Consider the following 14071-nt stretch of genomic DNA (forward strand, 5'->3'; position numbering starts at 1 on the left):
AGACCCCAAGATAATAATCCACTCAGCTTTCTGCATGAATTAGAATCATGGCTTAGCAGCATTGAAACCTGTACAACAAATAGGCTCATCCTAATAGGAGACATTAACATAAATACTCTTGACCATGCTTCTTCAACCACTAACACATACCTTGATATACTTAGTCAGTACAACATAAATCCTACCATAAAAATAGGAGAAGAAATACTCAAAATTCACTAACACAATCATGCATTGGCCATATCACCATATGGGCTCCCATCCATACATATACATTATCAGTAATTAACGTCAAAATTGCCTATCACTACTTTGTCTCAAATTCGTTTCATTACGTTACCTATCCCCACTCCCACCACCACAAAAGTCGACAAAATTCGATCATATTAAAGATCATTGCCAACAACCTTGTAAAAAATACAGACTGGAATTGCCTACTTAAATGATCCTGTAACTTTATATGAGAACTTCCAACTAATGTTCACAGAAATATACAAAAAAAAGCAATGCCTACACAAACGAGGTAACAAACAGGGATGTCAGATGTCATATAGAATGTCACCATTTATCCATGGATAAATGGTGACATTCTAAATAATATTACTGTAAAGGAAAATCTATGGAAAAGACTAAAAAAGTCACACAGTAACACTCAACTATAAAGATTATATAAAGACACAAGAAATCAACTAATAACAAAAATTCATATGGCAAAAAGACACTACTACAACTTCCAAAAATTTACAGAATATAATCATAATATAAAGTAAATATGGGCTATACTTAACAAATTACTGACTCAAAAAAAGAAAACTTCAGCACAAGATTTTATTGCAAAAAGCTTCGGTCAGGATATAAACCAAGAGGAACTAGCAGACTCATTGAACCACACATTCACAAATAATATCACACAACTCAAAAAGGATAATCTACCAATGATAAACAAAAAATTACCAACACAAAGTGAACAGCAAACTATGTATTTTCCACCTATAATGAAACTGGAACTGAAGGAGGCACTCCTACAATTAAAACCAAAGACAACTCCATGGACCCTCGACACCGCAAGGTAAAAAAAAGAGGGTATAAGGAAGATGATGATGATGATGACTCCATGAATAGACAGAATAAGACTCACAGACCTATAAATACACTTTGAATATAAAAATCCAATACTTTTGAGACTCGTGAACATAATATTTGACACTGAAATTTTTCCATAACAAATAAAAACTGCGATAATTACACCAAATATTACAATGCTAATATTAAAATGAAGTCACAACACTTATATTCAGATTTTATAACTACATTATCTAAACAAAAACAATGAATCTGATCATATAAGAAATTACATTCTGTGTAAGTGGTGGTTAACCATCCCCTATAAAGCACAGTAAGAAGAAAATTTCAGTCAAACTTAAGAAATAGCAAAAAATCTGGTGATGGTGCTAAAATTACTGCAGTGGCATGTGAATATAGTTTCTCAGTCAATAACTCCTACCATAGTAACAAAGAGAAATCCTCAAGAAAATAAAGTGAGTGATGAGTCCAATACAGTGCGCGTTGGTTGATCAAAGGAAAATATGAGAAGAGTGAAACAATTCCAGGACAATATATCTGTGACTCTTCAGAGAAGATGGATGATCCAAATGTTAAAGCATCCTCAACTTGTGATATGCAGTAGATGACCTTAAAGCCAGCAAAGGTTGTTTTGATTACTTTAGAAAATGATCCACTATTAAAGTGTCTTAAGACATGGATGGATAGGCTGTCAGTGCTAACAAAGAAGTGGCTAAAGCTTTTAAAGTGGAGTTTCAAAAGCTCACCAAGAAAGAGAGCTATCTTCCACAACAGGTTTTTAATGTGGGAAAGATGTCCAAGCAAACATACATCACAAAGGATGAGGGCTCTTTGCCTGAGCATAAGCCTATAAAAAAGACTTATTCTATTCTTGGATGCCAACGCCTCTGGTGATTTTAAACTTAAGCCAATGCTGCTTTCCAATCAAAAAATCCACAAGTCTATTTAAACAGCAGGCTGTTTTGTCCTTCAACTGAGACCGACCTGAATAAGAAAAAGCTTCCTTTAAAGGCACTGCTAATCTAGGATAATTCCCAAAGTCATGATCTCAACCTTGCCCAATCTCTGGAGGCTCAATCTGACTTTATTACATTCAAATTTCTCCTACCCAATACTACAATCAACCAATAGACAAACAAGTGATTTTCATATTTTAAAAAATTTAGATGAAGATGTTTTCCAAGTGGCATCAAGAAAGAGAGCGAGCAAGCCACCACCTTAAAGGAATTCTGGAAGAAGTTCAACATCTTAGGATTGTGAATTCTTGAAATACATTTCTTACTAGTGCTATAATGCAATCTAGAGGAACTTATGGCTTTCAGGCATTCATTAATTTAGCAAAGCTGAGGCTGAAAGCAGAATTCTAGATCATGTAATTGTGTTTTCGTGTAGAAGTTAATGTAGAGGATCAGGAAAAGTAAAATGAGGATCACAGAAAGTTGACAGCAAAGAATTTAAGAAGTAGCTTTTCCAGTCTAACAATAAGTTTAATACAATTTATATATTTTTTAATGTTTTTAACCTACATTTCAGTAAATAAAGTACTTATTCAGCGTTTTTATACCCCACCATTTTTTTCAAGTCATAATATTTTAAATTAATAAATTAAATCATTTATATTTTAAATCCCACCAATTATTAAAGGAAAATAACTTGGTTATGGAGCAAAAATTTCAACTTTCAATGTACTGGAATGAATGAATTACCAAAATACACCCAATTCTCCATTTACACAGTAGACTGGTTCCAGAAAAAAATGTAAATGAAAGCCATGTTAAAAAAAATTACAGTGCATATGAAAAAAAAATAAAATGGTTCAGATGTGAAAACCCGATATGAACAATAAGTTATTTTCAAACAAAACATGTGAAAATCATTGAATAAAACACTATTTAATTTTAATGGAATATTTTAAATACTTATTTAAAGTATATACGTATCTTTCTTAAAGAAAATAGTGTGTCACTAAAACAGAAATTCAAAAAGGCCCAAACACACCCGCGCATATGGTTATTAGTTAAATTTTATTCACCGTCACTTTCTGACAGTAGCTTCATTCTTTTGTATGAGACTGGAATTAAATCACTTCCATCACTTGAAACACTTTGGCTGTCCTGTTCATACTGCAATGCAGAAACGTTTTCTTCAGTAAAAGGAACTAAATTAGCACTAATTTCAAATAATTCTGAAGGTTAATTTTTTTTTTACCACAAACTCTGTAATTAATCGTTCAGATCCTGTTTTGACTAGATCTTTATGTAATTCTTCATATCACACCATACATGACTTCAATTCACATTTAAACTGTTCAGTTCATTCAGTATTTGGATCATGTGTAAGAAAATGACCTTGCAATTTACTAGCCCATTTGAAATCCTTCTTTAATTAATCCTGCAGTGAGTAGAATCTCTTCATCATCATCACTTTTTTTCTTTTTCATGTCAACCATCAATTCTTCAATATCTGCAGACAAAAAATCATAAAATCCCTCTCTGCCAACTGCATGTGCTAATCTGATGATACTGGAATATTCAGTTGTATGCAAAGGCACAGGGTTTTTCTTTTTCACACATTTTGGACAAGTAGCTTTCCAGCATAGCATGCATTTAAAGTTGATGGTCTCAATTCTGATAACACCAACTCAGCAAGTTTGATTCAATCCAAAATAGAAAATTTCTTCCACACATCAATAAGTGTCAGTAAATTATCCTTATCTAGTTTATCAAAAATGGGTTGGAATGTTCTTCTTAGGAGTAAGTTTTGAAGGTTGTGATCACACCCTGGTCTAGTGGTTGTATTATGGATGTTGTATTAGTTAGCAGAAAACAAAATTCCATATTTAGGTGTTCTAAAACAGGATGGTCATGTGCATTGTCTATAATCAATAAAACTTTAAAGTCCAGATTTTTTTTTACATCAAGCAGCATTTAACTTCTGGAATGAAAAACATTGATGGAACCATTCATTAAAAATTTCTTTTGTAACCCAACCTTTTTTTTGTTTGTTTGCCTTCCAGCGCACTGGTAATGTGTTAAAATTGTTGAATTTTGAATGAAAATATTTTTTCTAAGAAATATCTCATTCAGAATTTAACAAGAAAAAGAAAAAAAAACTAAAAGGGGAAATGCTTGTAAATAAGTGAAGACACCGATTTTGTTTAAAGAATTGTACTAATGCAAACTTTGTACTATTAATTAAAGATGAAAGATGTAAATTTTCTGTAAAAAGATTATAATGTAAGAAGTTTCTCTATAAAGATATATGTTAGAGCATAATAACGAAGGATCAAAGTCCATTAACGACAACCTTGGATAAATTGTAGTCCATGGCAATTTGCTTGCGTGCGAATGGCACGTGCACAGTTTTTTTTCTGGGAAGACGGGGGTTTTTGTATGGAAGATTCCAGAAAAATAGGAATGAAACAGGAGTCGGGCAGAAAGTTTTAAGTGAAAGAGGACGCTAGAGATATGAGGTATAAAACGGGTTTGTCCAACCCCCCCCCCCCCTTTCAGGGCTTTTTAGGATTTTTTCATCGGGAGTTGCTGGAGTAGTTCCGGTGGAGTCGGGAAGAGTTCCAGTTCGAGGTCTAGTCAATAGCGGGCAACTATACTCTCTGCTGTCATTTTGCGATGTCGGGCGGAAGGAATAGACGAAGAAATCTTAGGTACTTTTCCAAGTCACGTGGATCGATTCAATCCATGCTGTTTCCAGTCGAGAAAGTGATGAAAGGACAGAACACAGAAGGCCAAACCTAGCCGTGAGTTATAATCACCAAGGACGAGATCGAACATTCAGAGGGAAAATATAAAGAAACGATAGACGGAATAAGTTACAGGAACGTGGTAATGCAAAACCCTTTATAATTCCTTTGTTAACAAAGAACAGAATGATTTGTCATGGAAGAAACGAGATGTTAGGTTATATAACTCTAAACTTGTATGAAAGACTATAGTGAGATTTTAGATACCAGTGTTTAGAACCAAAACTTCAAAATTTAATACATACCTGCATAACTCTATTGCATGAACAAAACACAAAACATGTAAACATAATTGTAATGGAAATACCCTTTTTAATAGAAATGAATTCAAATAGTGCCATTTGAGCCATGTTAAATCAAAATATAGCGTGTAAAAAGAGAATTGATTTATTCAATTCACATCACAATGGAGTTTCTAGAATGGATTACCATCATAAAAAGGGGGGGGGATACTTTTTCATTCTCACTCTATGTGGGTGTGTAGGTAATTACAACAATATTTATTGTTCAGCATTCAAAAATTTTTCTTTAAATTTCTTCAAATTTATCTCTTTCATTATAGTTATCAGAATCATCTCCCATAATACAGAAACCATTTAGAAATTATTAAACAAACCAAAAAAATTTACCTCTCCTTTTGAAAGTGAAAAGGTATGGCCAAGATGAAGTCTACCATTCATATATGCATAAGGAAATGTAACAAAATATTTTTCTGGTAATGGATTACTTCCATATGGTGGGGAATCCTCTTCAAATATCTTTTCTACAGCCCATTTTTCTTGCATTGCACATTCAATTTCTTGAAGGGCTCGAACCTTGAAGGTTCCTTTTCTTTCTATATTTGCCTAAAAAAAAATTATATATATAACACTCTGATTCAATATCAGAAAATGCATACTCTAATAATAAACAAATTGAGTAAAAGTTATATAAAGTTACAAGGGTTGTTTGAAAAGTTTGGTAAATTTCCAATAGATGGTGGCACAATTCGTTCACTCATACCAGTGTAGGCACATATCATCTTTATCATGAACCCTGGCAAAATTTTAGTCACGTGCAAAATGCATAGTTCTCGCTTGGCAAACATTTAAAATGACTGTGTTCAAATTCTTCATAAAAATAGAGAAAAATGAGTTTCATGCAGTGATAAAACACTCTTATTTGAAGAAGTGAACAATGAGCAATGAAAAAGCGAAGACCGTTTTGTCAGCTGAGAAGGTGATGGCCACTGTTCTTTGGGATTCCCAAGGAATAATCATGATACATTATCATGATAGATTATTTGCAAAAGGGTAAGACAATAACAGGAATCTATTATGTATCATTGTTGGACCGTTTAAAAGAAGAACTGAAGAAAAATCAGCCAAGATTAGCACACAAAAAAATGCTCTTTCATCAAGACAATGCACCGTCCAACACATCAGCTTTCGCAATGGCAAAATTGCACGAATTGAAGTTCGAATTGGTTCCACATCCACTGTATTCTCTGGACTTGGTCCTGTGTGACTTCTTGTTCCCAAACTTAAAAATTTGGCTCGGTGGGAAAAAATTTTCTTCAAACGAGGGTGTGATCAAGGCTGTCAATGACTATTTTGCACAATTTGACAAATCCTACTTTTTAGAAGGGATGAAAAAATTGGAAACTCGCTGGACCAAACTTGCACACCTTGATGGAGACTATGTTGAGAAATAAAGGTGATTTTTTCCAAAAAAAATCTGTTTAACTTATTTTTTTACCAAACTTTTCAAACAAACCCTTATATTAAGAGTTCTCAATAATTAAAATGAAAATAAAGAGCTTAAATTTCATATACAAATACTCTTTCACAGATGTCCATAATCATGTCCTTCTTTTTTCTTTTTTTTTTGTCATTCACATCCACATAAGATTCAAACCTATAATAGATTAGTAAGGATTACTATAGGTCAGCTAAGAATTTTTTATTTATTTTTTTAATTAATTTTATGTATTTTTTGTATTTTTTACATAATCAAGAAATCATGCTCTGGAGTTCAAACATAGAATTTTTTTAAGCCAGTCCAGGCATACAATAAGTGGGACAGCAGTCTCAAACTGGGCAATGAAATTCATCAATCACTTAAAGCAATTATAAATGATAATAGCAGGATATGAACCTACAGCCTGTTGATGGAAGAGCAGATACACTAATGACTCAGCCAACCAGGCTGACAAGATAAAAGAACCACTATAAAAGAATGAGTATGCACATAAAGAACCACTCTAGCTTGATGGATTTCAATGAAACATGATATTTGGCATTTGCATTAAAATTTGTTTTAATAGCAATTTCTTTCTGTTTAAAAAAATAATAACAAATAAATCTTTAAGGCAAAATAATCCTTGAATTATTTCATGTTATAGTTCAAAAATGTATCACAGATGTTTTTGTAAACAACCGACATATTTAAAAATATCACCACCAATAGAAAAATATATATATAAATGTGTATATTACAACTCACAGACAAAATCTGTTAAATGAAAGAAAGTCAAGTTGCTCTGTTATTATGAGTCAACAAGTGAATGTCATATCTTTGAAGTTGAATCAAAACTTCAAAAATGATTTTTCTTATGAATTGCTGAAACTTTTTTTTTTTTTGTCCTTTTTCCTTCCACTGTGTCCATTAGTTGGCTGGCTGAGAGCAATAGCAAAGAACAGAGATGATACTGAATTATACTTGCTAAAAAATTATATTCTTGTTTAATCCTTTATCCAAGTAAGTCAAACAAAATTTGTGCATGAAGTATCTTCATGACTAGGCTACTTGTATATAGAAGCTGATAACTTCACATCAATTGCCTTGGTATCCCATGATGCAAAGAACACATCCTTTCGTATATGCATAATGCTAAGTATTAAGGGACGGTCACTATCTGGACAGGTTTAGGCCTTTACTGAGGTCTCATTAGTGGGAGCCAGATCCAGGATGCTACGCTAACAATTCCTGTTAGCGTAGCAAGTGCGGAAAGATTTTCCAAGCTTACACTGATTAAAAATTATCTGCAAACAGCAATGACCCAAGAAAGACTGGTTGGTCTAGCAACTATATCGAGGCGGACATAGCTTATAATTTAAATTTAGAGCTTATAAACAGTTTTATTGTGCGATATCCCTGTAGAGCAAACATTTAATTATTATTATGTAATTGTTTTGCATTAATGTTTCGCTTGTAATAAAAAACAAAATTGCAATTGGAGATTTTCTTATATTTTTGTCTTATAATCCATCAGGTGCGATATTTAATTGTTTGCCTCAGGGCACAATCTAATCTGGCGACGGCAAGAGACTTATAAACACACTGGTGTCATGTATGTGGTGCAGATGAGGGCTGAGATAGAATTTTTTTTTTTTTTTTTTTTGAAGAGCTGCAAGTTGTAATTGTTTGGGAATACTTCATGAGGAAGACTGTTCCAGAGGTCAGAGGTGGATGGAATAAAGGAGGAAGAGGAGAAGCAGGTTCGGTGTGTTTACAGTTGCACAGTACAGGGATGCTTGGCAGCTGCTGCTCTTGTATTAAAAGGTGCAACTGAAAGTGAAGGAATGATAGTTGCCAGTTCACTGGAGCAATGACCATGGAAGTACCTGTAGAAGCTGCATTTGTAAGAAGTTGAAGTGAATCCGTAAGGTAGGAATCATCAATGAGCCTAATTGCTCATCTCTGGATAGCATCAAGGACAGCATGTGAAGTATCTCCATGAGTAGGCTTGTATATAGAGGCTGATGATTTCACATCAACTGCCTTGGTATCCCATAATGCAAAGCACATAACAATCTCAGTTGACTTTTCTGAACTGTTTCTATCAGACGTGTGTGCTGGCTTTGCTATGTATGCCCTAATGTTGAATGAAGGTATGTTGTCCCAAAGTTACTGATATTAACTGAATGCTGAGTAGTGATGTTTCACATTTGGGAACCATATGTAAATATGGCTTAAATGGTGGTATTGTACAGATGAATTTTTGTTTTTGTGGTGATGGGTTTAGATTTCAATATTAGTTAGGCATTTATGGAAATGTTTTGTGTTTTCTTTTCACTATGTCAGTTAGAGTGCTGATGTAGGAACCAAGATGCTCCTACTTGTGGTGTGGTCATTTAGCTTAATGCTTCCTATACTGTTTTTAGGGATAGTTTTACTGCTACTGAATGCCAACCCAATCAATGATAAAATTATACAGATTATGTGTGTGGTTTAGACAGTCTGAATGTTATTAGCACATCCAAAAAGTAGAGACTACTTATTCTGTTTATGCAGTTGAATCTTCAAGAGTTATTCCTTATCTTGTGAGTCTGAAAAAATGCAGTCAAGGATGATAATAAAACAAGATATAGTGTCAAAGAGTCTCCCTGAAGAACTTCTGTAGAAATAGGAAAGATGTCTTCATTAACCATTACTTTTGCATGGAAATTCCAGTATGGTTCTGCTATTGCTTTAATTATTTAAAAAGTCAAGAGATAAAAAGTTTATTCAGTATGTCAGGTTAATTTTTTGTACTGAATTGGCTGTAAGAATAATTAAACAATACCTCAGTAATAATAATAATCTAAGTAAGTAAGGAACAATCATTAATTTCATTAACCTGTTTGCTTTCATCAAATGCAAAAGTTATTTTTCACTTTCCAATTTCAAGCTTCTTCTAAAGTAAAACAAATGAAGCTGACCACATCTGACTATAATTGAGTGCACATTAACAATTATAGAGAGTAAAAAATCTATTACCTATGTATAGATCATCTTGCCACAAGCCCAAGTAATCTTTTAATTTTTGAACTACTGAATGATTTTGTTTGGATAAAGACCACTACAAATCCAGTATGGCATGTGCATCAAGCCTCTTGGATATGTGAATGTACTTGGAGCCCTGAATAAGCAAATACCCCCTATTTTTAATGAATTCTACATGAGAAGCTGCAAATTCTCTAACAAATCAGTACCACACGAGCAACTTAAGAAGAAAGGAAAAGAAGGAAAGAAGAAAACTGTTGATTGATGGTTTTTAAAAAATAAAATAAAATAAAATAATAAAAAATTGGAGAGTTTAGTCCTAAGGGAAAATGGTGTGAGGAAGTCCATTCCAGAAACAGAAGTGGATAATGGGATAATAGACAAGTTGGTTCCATAGGTTAGAAGATAGATATAGAACTCACCTTCAGATTTAATGGAATGAAAGAGTATAATGAAATGGCTAAACACAGGTTTAATAGTTCCAAAATTTTGCCATCATGGAGACACGTGGGATAAAATATAAACTTGTAATAATGCACACAAAAATGCTTTCTTTCTCAGTTTAAAGAAAGAAAACCTACCAACATGAACAGATACATTCCTAAATCCATCATCCCATATTTGCCATACCCTCAAAAAAAAAAAAAAAAAAAAATCCAAATACCACTAAAACTATTTATTTAAATAAATAGTTGTTCTCCGGACTTTTCACAACCATCCCAACATACATTATTCCCTATACGAGAGCCCTTGTAGCTCAGTTGGTATAGACATATAGACTCTTTGGTCAGAAAGACCTAGGTTTGATTCCCATCCATCCATGACATGAGGAACCTTTATCTGGTCTCTTTTGACTAAAGGCGAGTCAGCCGGTCTCATATGTAGGTAGAGAATTTTTTCATCTGGAAACTTTTCCTTTTCCTCAGAAATGGAAAAACAGCCCCATGAATACACATGGCCTTGCGGTCATAAGATACATAAACTTAATCCCACATTATGTGGGCTCAACTTATTCCCCCCCCCCTCAAAGGGCCAGGGTAAAAAGAGGGGGAAACCCCATATGAATAAATAAATAAATTCCATATATCTGGGTCACTCCAGAAAAAAAAATATCCAGAACTTCAAAGAATTATACACAGCTTTCAAGCTACATATGAAGCTGGTTGTCCTTATCTGGTCTCTTAAGGTTCAACTCCTTTCTCCCCCTCAGTTCCAGGTATGTTATGTGTTTATTAATTTATTTTTTTAATTAATTTACTAACTTAATTTATTTTTTATTTTTATTTTTTTTTAATCAGCAGCACATTTTTTTTTTTTAAAAAACAACAACTAAATATGGTTGTATGAAGCTTCCAAGCACTTGAGGAACAATAATTCTTATAGACCTGCCTAAAAACAAAAGCTAGCTAACTACAAACACCCACAGAAGGTATCGCTGTTATGACTTTAGTGTCTGAATCACACATCTTCCACTTGTTTGTGTTTCTGTGCCCTGAATATGCCATTACAATTTTTGTACTGTTTCCCAGATGATGTATCTGTGACAGAGATGAAATAATGGAATTATGAAACTATAAAATATGTGTTTAATTATTTCATTGCACTGTTTCATTCCATTAAATCTGAAGAAGAGCTTAAAGCAATGCTTGAGCAACCTAAATGCATGTAGAAAAAGAACTAATGTTAACCAGCAGTTGCTCCTGTTTCCAGGCTTAAGGAAAAGTAGTGGAATGTTGACAGCTAGCTCAGAAGGCCAGTGTCAATGAAAATACAACACTAAAGATACACAAAGCATAAATGCAAGAAAGTAACTGGCTATTCTGAACAACATCAAGCATTTTGGAGGGATTTTGTGTGCGTGTGTGTGTGTAACACACGAACGAAACTACATCACAGGAAACTAAAACATCAGTATATACATTTTGTCTTTTTTTTTTTTTTTTCGATTTACTGTTATGACAAATATAAGAGTATATTTTGGAACTAAGGTAGAGATATGCCTTTCCTTAAAAAGAAAAACATTCGCAGTGGGGAAATTTTGTTCATTATTAAATAAAATTGCATATTTTAAATATGCACCTGAAGTTTTAAGATAACTTCAATTAGGAAATTTTTTGCAGCCCACTAATGCTGCTACAAAGTACTCACTCCCTCAGCAAGCAATGGGAAACAAGTGTACCATGGTGCCATGTGGTTCATTCAAAACTCGCTATAAATCGTATGACAAAAAAGTACATACCGACATCCTGCTATGTTTTGCCGAGGGAGATTGCAATTCCTAAGTGAGGAAAGTGAGGATCATGAAATACGGTGCATAGGCATAAAACCAGATTATGTAATTTATAACAATTAAGTTCTAAATTGCAGAAAACCCAATCATAAACATCTCAGCTTGATATAACAACCATCAGAAAAGAAACCATGAGGAGCAAGGGAATTTGTCAACGCCACCTGGAAGAAAGTTTAGCATTACAAAAACGATACCAGTTAAGGGTTTAAAAATTATATGAAATAATAAAACAATTACAGATAAGGTTGTGAGAAATTGCAGAATATAAAGAAAGAAATATATAGGAAGATGCAATGAGAAGTATAGGATAAAGACTGAGTTAGTAAGTTTGATATTTTGATATTTATTATTACATCAGACCTCCAACGAGTCAAGGACTCATCACTTGAGGCACACCACGCAACCCACTACTACTTAGTCTCCACCTCCACACAACACTACCTTCCATCAACTACAACATAACTGGGCATCTTTAGTATATCTTCCTTTAGACTGCTTGAAACTGAAATAAGATGAAGCAATCAAAAGGAAAAACTCCTAGGAATTGCTAAAGAGAACACCAATAGTTGTTTATTAAACACTAAACTTTCTAATAATTTTATCGTTATACCACAAGCAAAAGAAAGAATGGATGTAAAATAACAACTTTATTGAATGCAGAAGGCACTCTAGTGTCGGAAGCTAACGAGATTGTTCAATTAAGTGAACAATCTCGTTAGAAAACGAGATTGTTCACTTAATTGAACAATCTCGTTTGCTCACTTTGCTAAGTGAACTCACTGTGCTAAGATATATCAACCAGGTGTATGTAACATGGTGCACAATTCTACTGCTACAATGGATGGAGAGTCAGATGTTGGAAAATAAGGTTGAAGAGCTCTTGCATAACCTGATTAAGAATTTATTTATTAACAGAGTCACATGGAATATCAGTACGTTTACTAAAGGAATGTTCAACCGAAATGGCTAGGCCTTTCACATGTTTGTATAACTTGAGTCTCAGCTCAGGAATGATACTACAGGAATGGAAGGAATATATGATAGTTCTGTTGTACAAGGGTGGTGCAAAAACTGATGCGTCTAACTACCGAACCTATCAGTATCTCTGATGTGGTAGTGAAGATTTCAAAAAAGTTGGTAAGAAATCGCAAACAGAAATGAGTAGACAAACAAGCTAAACTCTGCAATGAGCAGCATGGATTTGCTAAAGGAAGGTCATGTTTTAGTAATTTGCTCATATTTTATAACAATATTACAGACGAGTTTGATAAAGGAAATGGACACACTATGATAACGTTGGATTTTTCTAAGGTATTTGATAGGATAACAAACGAAAGGCTTTTTCATAAATTGGAGATATATGGGATTGAAATATAAACTCTAGATTTGGATCAGGGGATGGTTAACAGACAGATATCAAAAAGTAGTATACAGTGAGTGTGAATCTGCAGATTTAAGGTGACCAGTGGTGTACCCCAAGGTTCAGTTCTCGGCCCATTATTGGTCAATCTATACATTAATGACATCAGGCAGAATCTAGTATCAGGTGTGCAATTGCTTACCAATGATGCAAAGATAGGAAAGACAAATCCTACTGATATCCAGCACTTACAAAATGATTTGAATAGGCTGGAAATTTGGTCAAAAAAAATGCCTGGCATTAGCATAAAGTTATGCACTTTGGTGTAATGAGATTTCCATCGGCATATTATATTAGATGGATTATTATTACGTGACACCACTAGGGAATCAAAGACTCATCGAGGAAGGGCACCTACTCTACAACTCGGTCTCCACCACTCAATCCACCAACGAATCGCAACTACACCAAAGCCATCTACCGTCCACCACCACCACTACTACTATTTTCACAATCGCAAACATCCATGCCCGCAACGGGATTCGAACCCGTAGCTTTTGGGCTGGAGAGCAGATACATTAACCATTCGGCCAGGCAGGCTGGCAAGAAACTGAGAAACTCAGAAGATAATTGCGATGTTGTAGCGAACCTTGACATCTAAGGATAAAGTAGTCATCTTGACTACCTTATCCTTAGATGTCAATAAAATTACTAAAAACAGCTAAATCTTTAAAAAAAAGAGCTAAAAAGAGCTAAAACGGAGTTAAAAATAAAAATTTCAAGCTAAAATTTTAACTAGTAGCTGGTACTTTTAAGTTACTTCCTTTATTCA

General features: G+C 33.9%; 1 protein-coding gene across 2 annotated transcripts in view; it reads right to left on the reverse strand.

Moving 5' to 3' along the window:
- The window catches only part of LeuRS (Leucyl-tRNA synthetase), a 388197-nt gene extending 376194 nt beyond the window's left edge, over positions 1-12003 (reverse strand). For both annotated transcript variants that reach the window (XM_090395982.1, XM_090395980.1), the window contains exons 1-2: positions 11829-12003; positions 5473-5688 (exon numbers count right to left, since the gene is read on the reverse strand). In XM_090395982.1, the coding sequence (XP_090252108.1) occupies positions 5473-5688; positions 11829-11834 (222 nt within the window). In that variant the 5' untranslated portion in view covers positions 11835-12003. The remainder of the gene's footprint in view (positions 1-5472; positions 5689-11828) is intronic.
- Between the last annotated feature and the right edge of the window lie 2068 nt (positions 12004-14071).

This window comes from Typopeltis vanoorti, chromosome 7 (assembly GCF_054136105.1).
Source record: "Typopeltis vanoorti isolate ZY-2024b chromosome 7, IOZ_Tvanoo_1.0, whole genome shotgun sequence".
Lineage (NCBI taxonomy): Eukaryota > Metazoa > Arthropoda > Arachnida > Uropygi > Thelyphonidae > Typopeltis > Typopeltis vanoorti.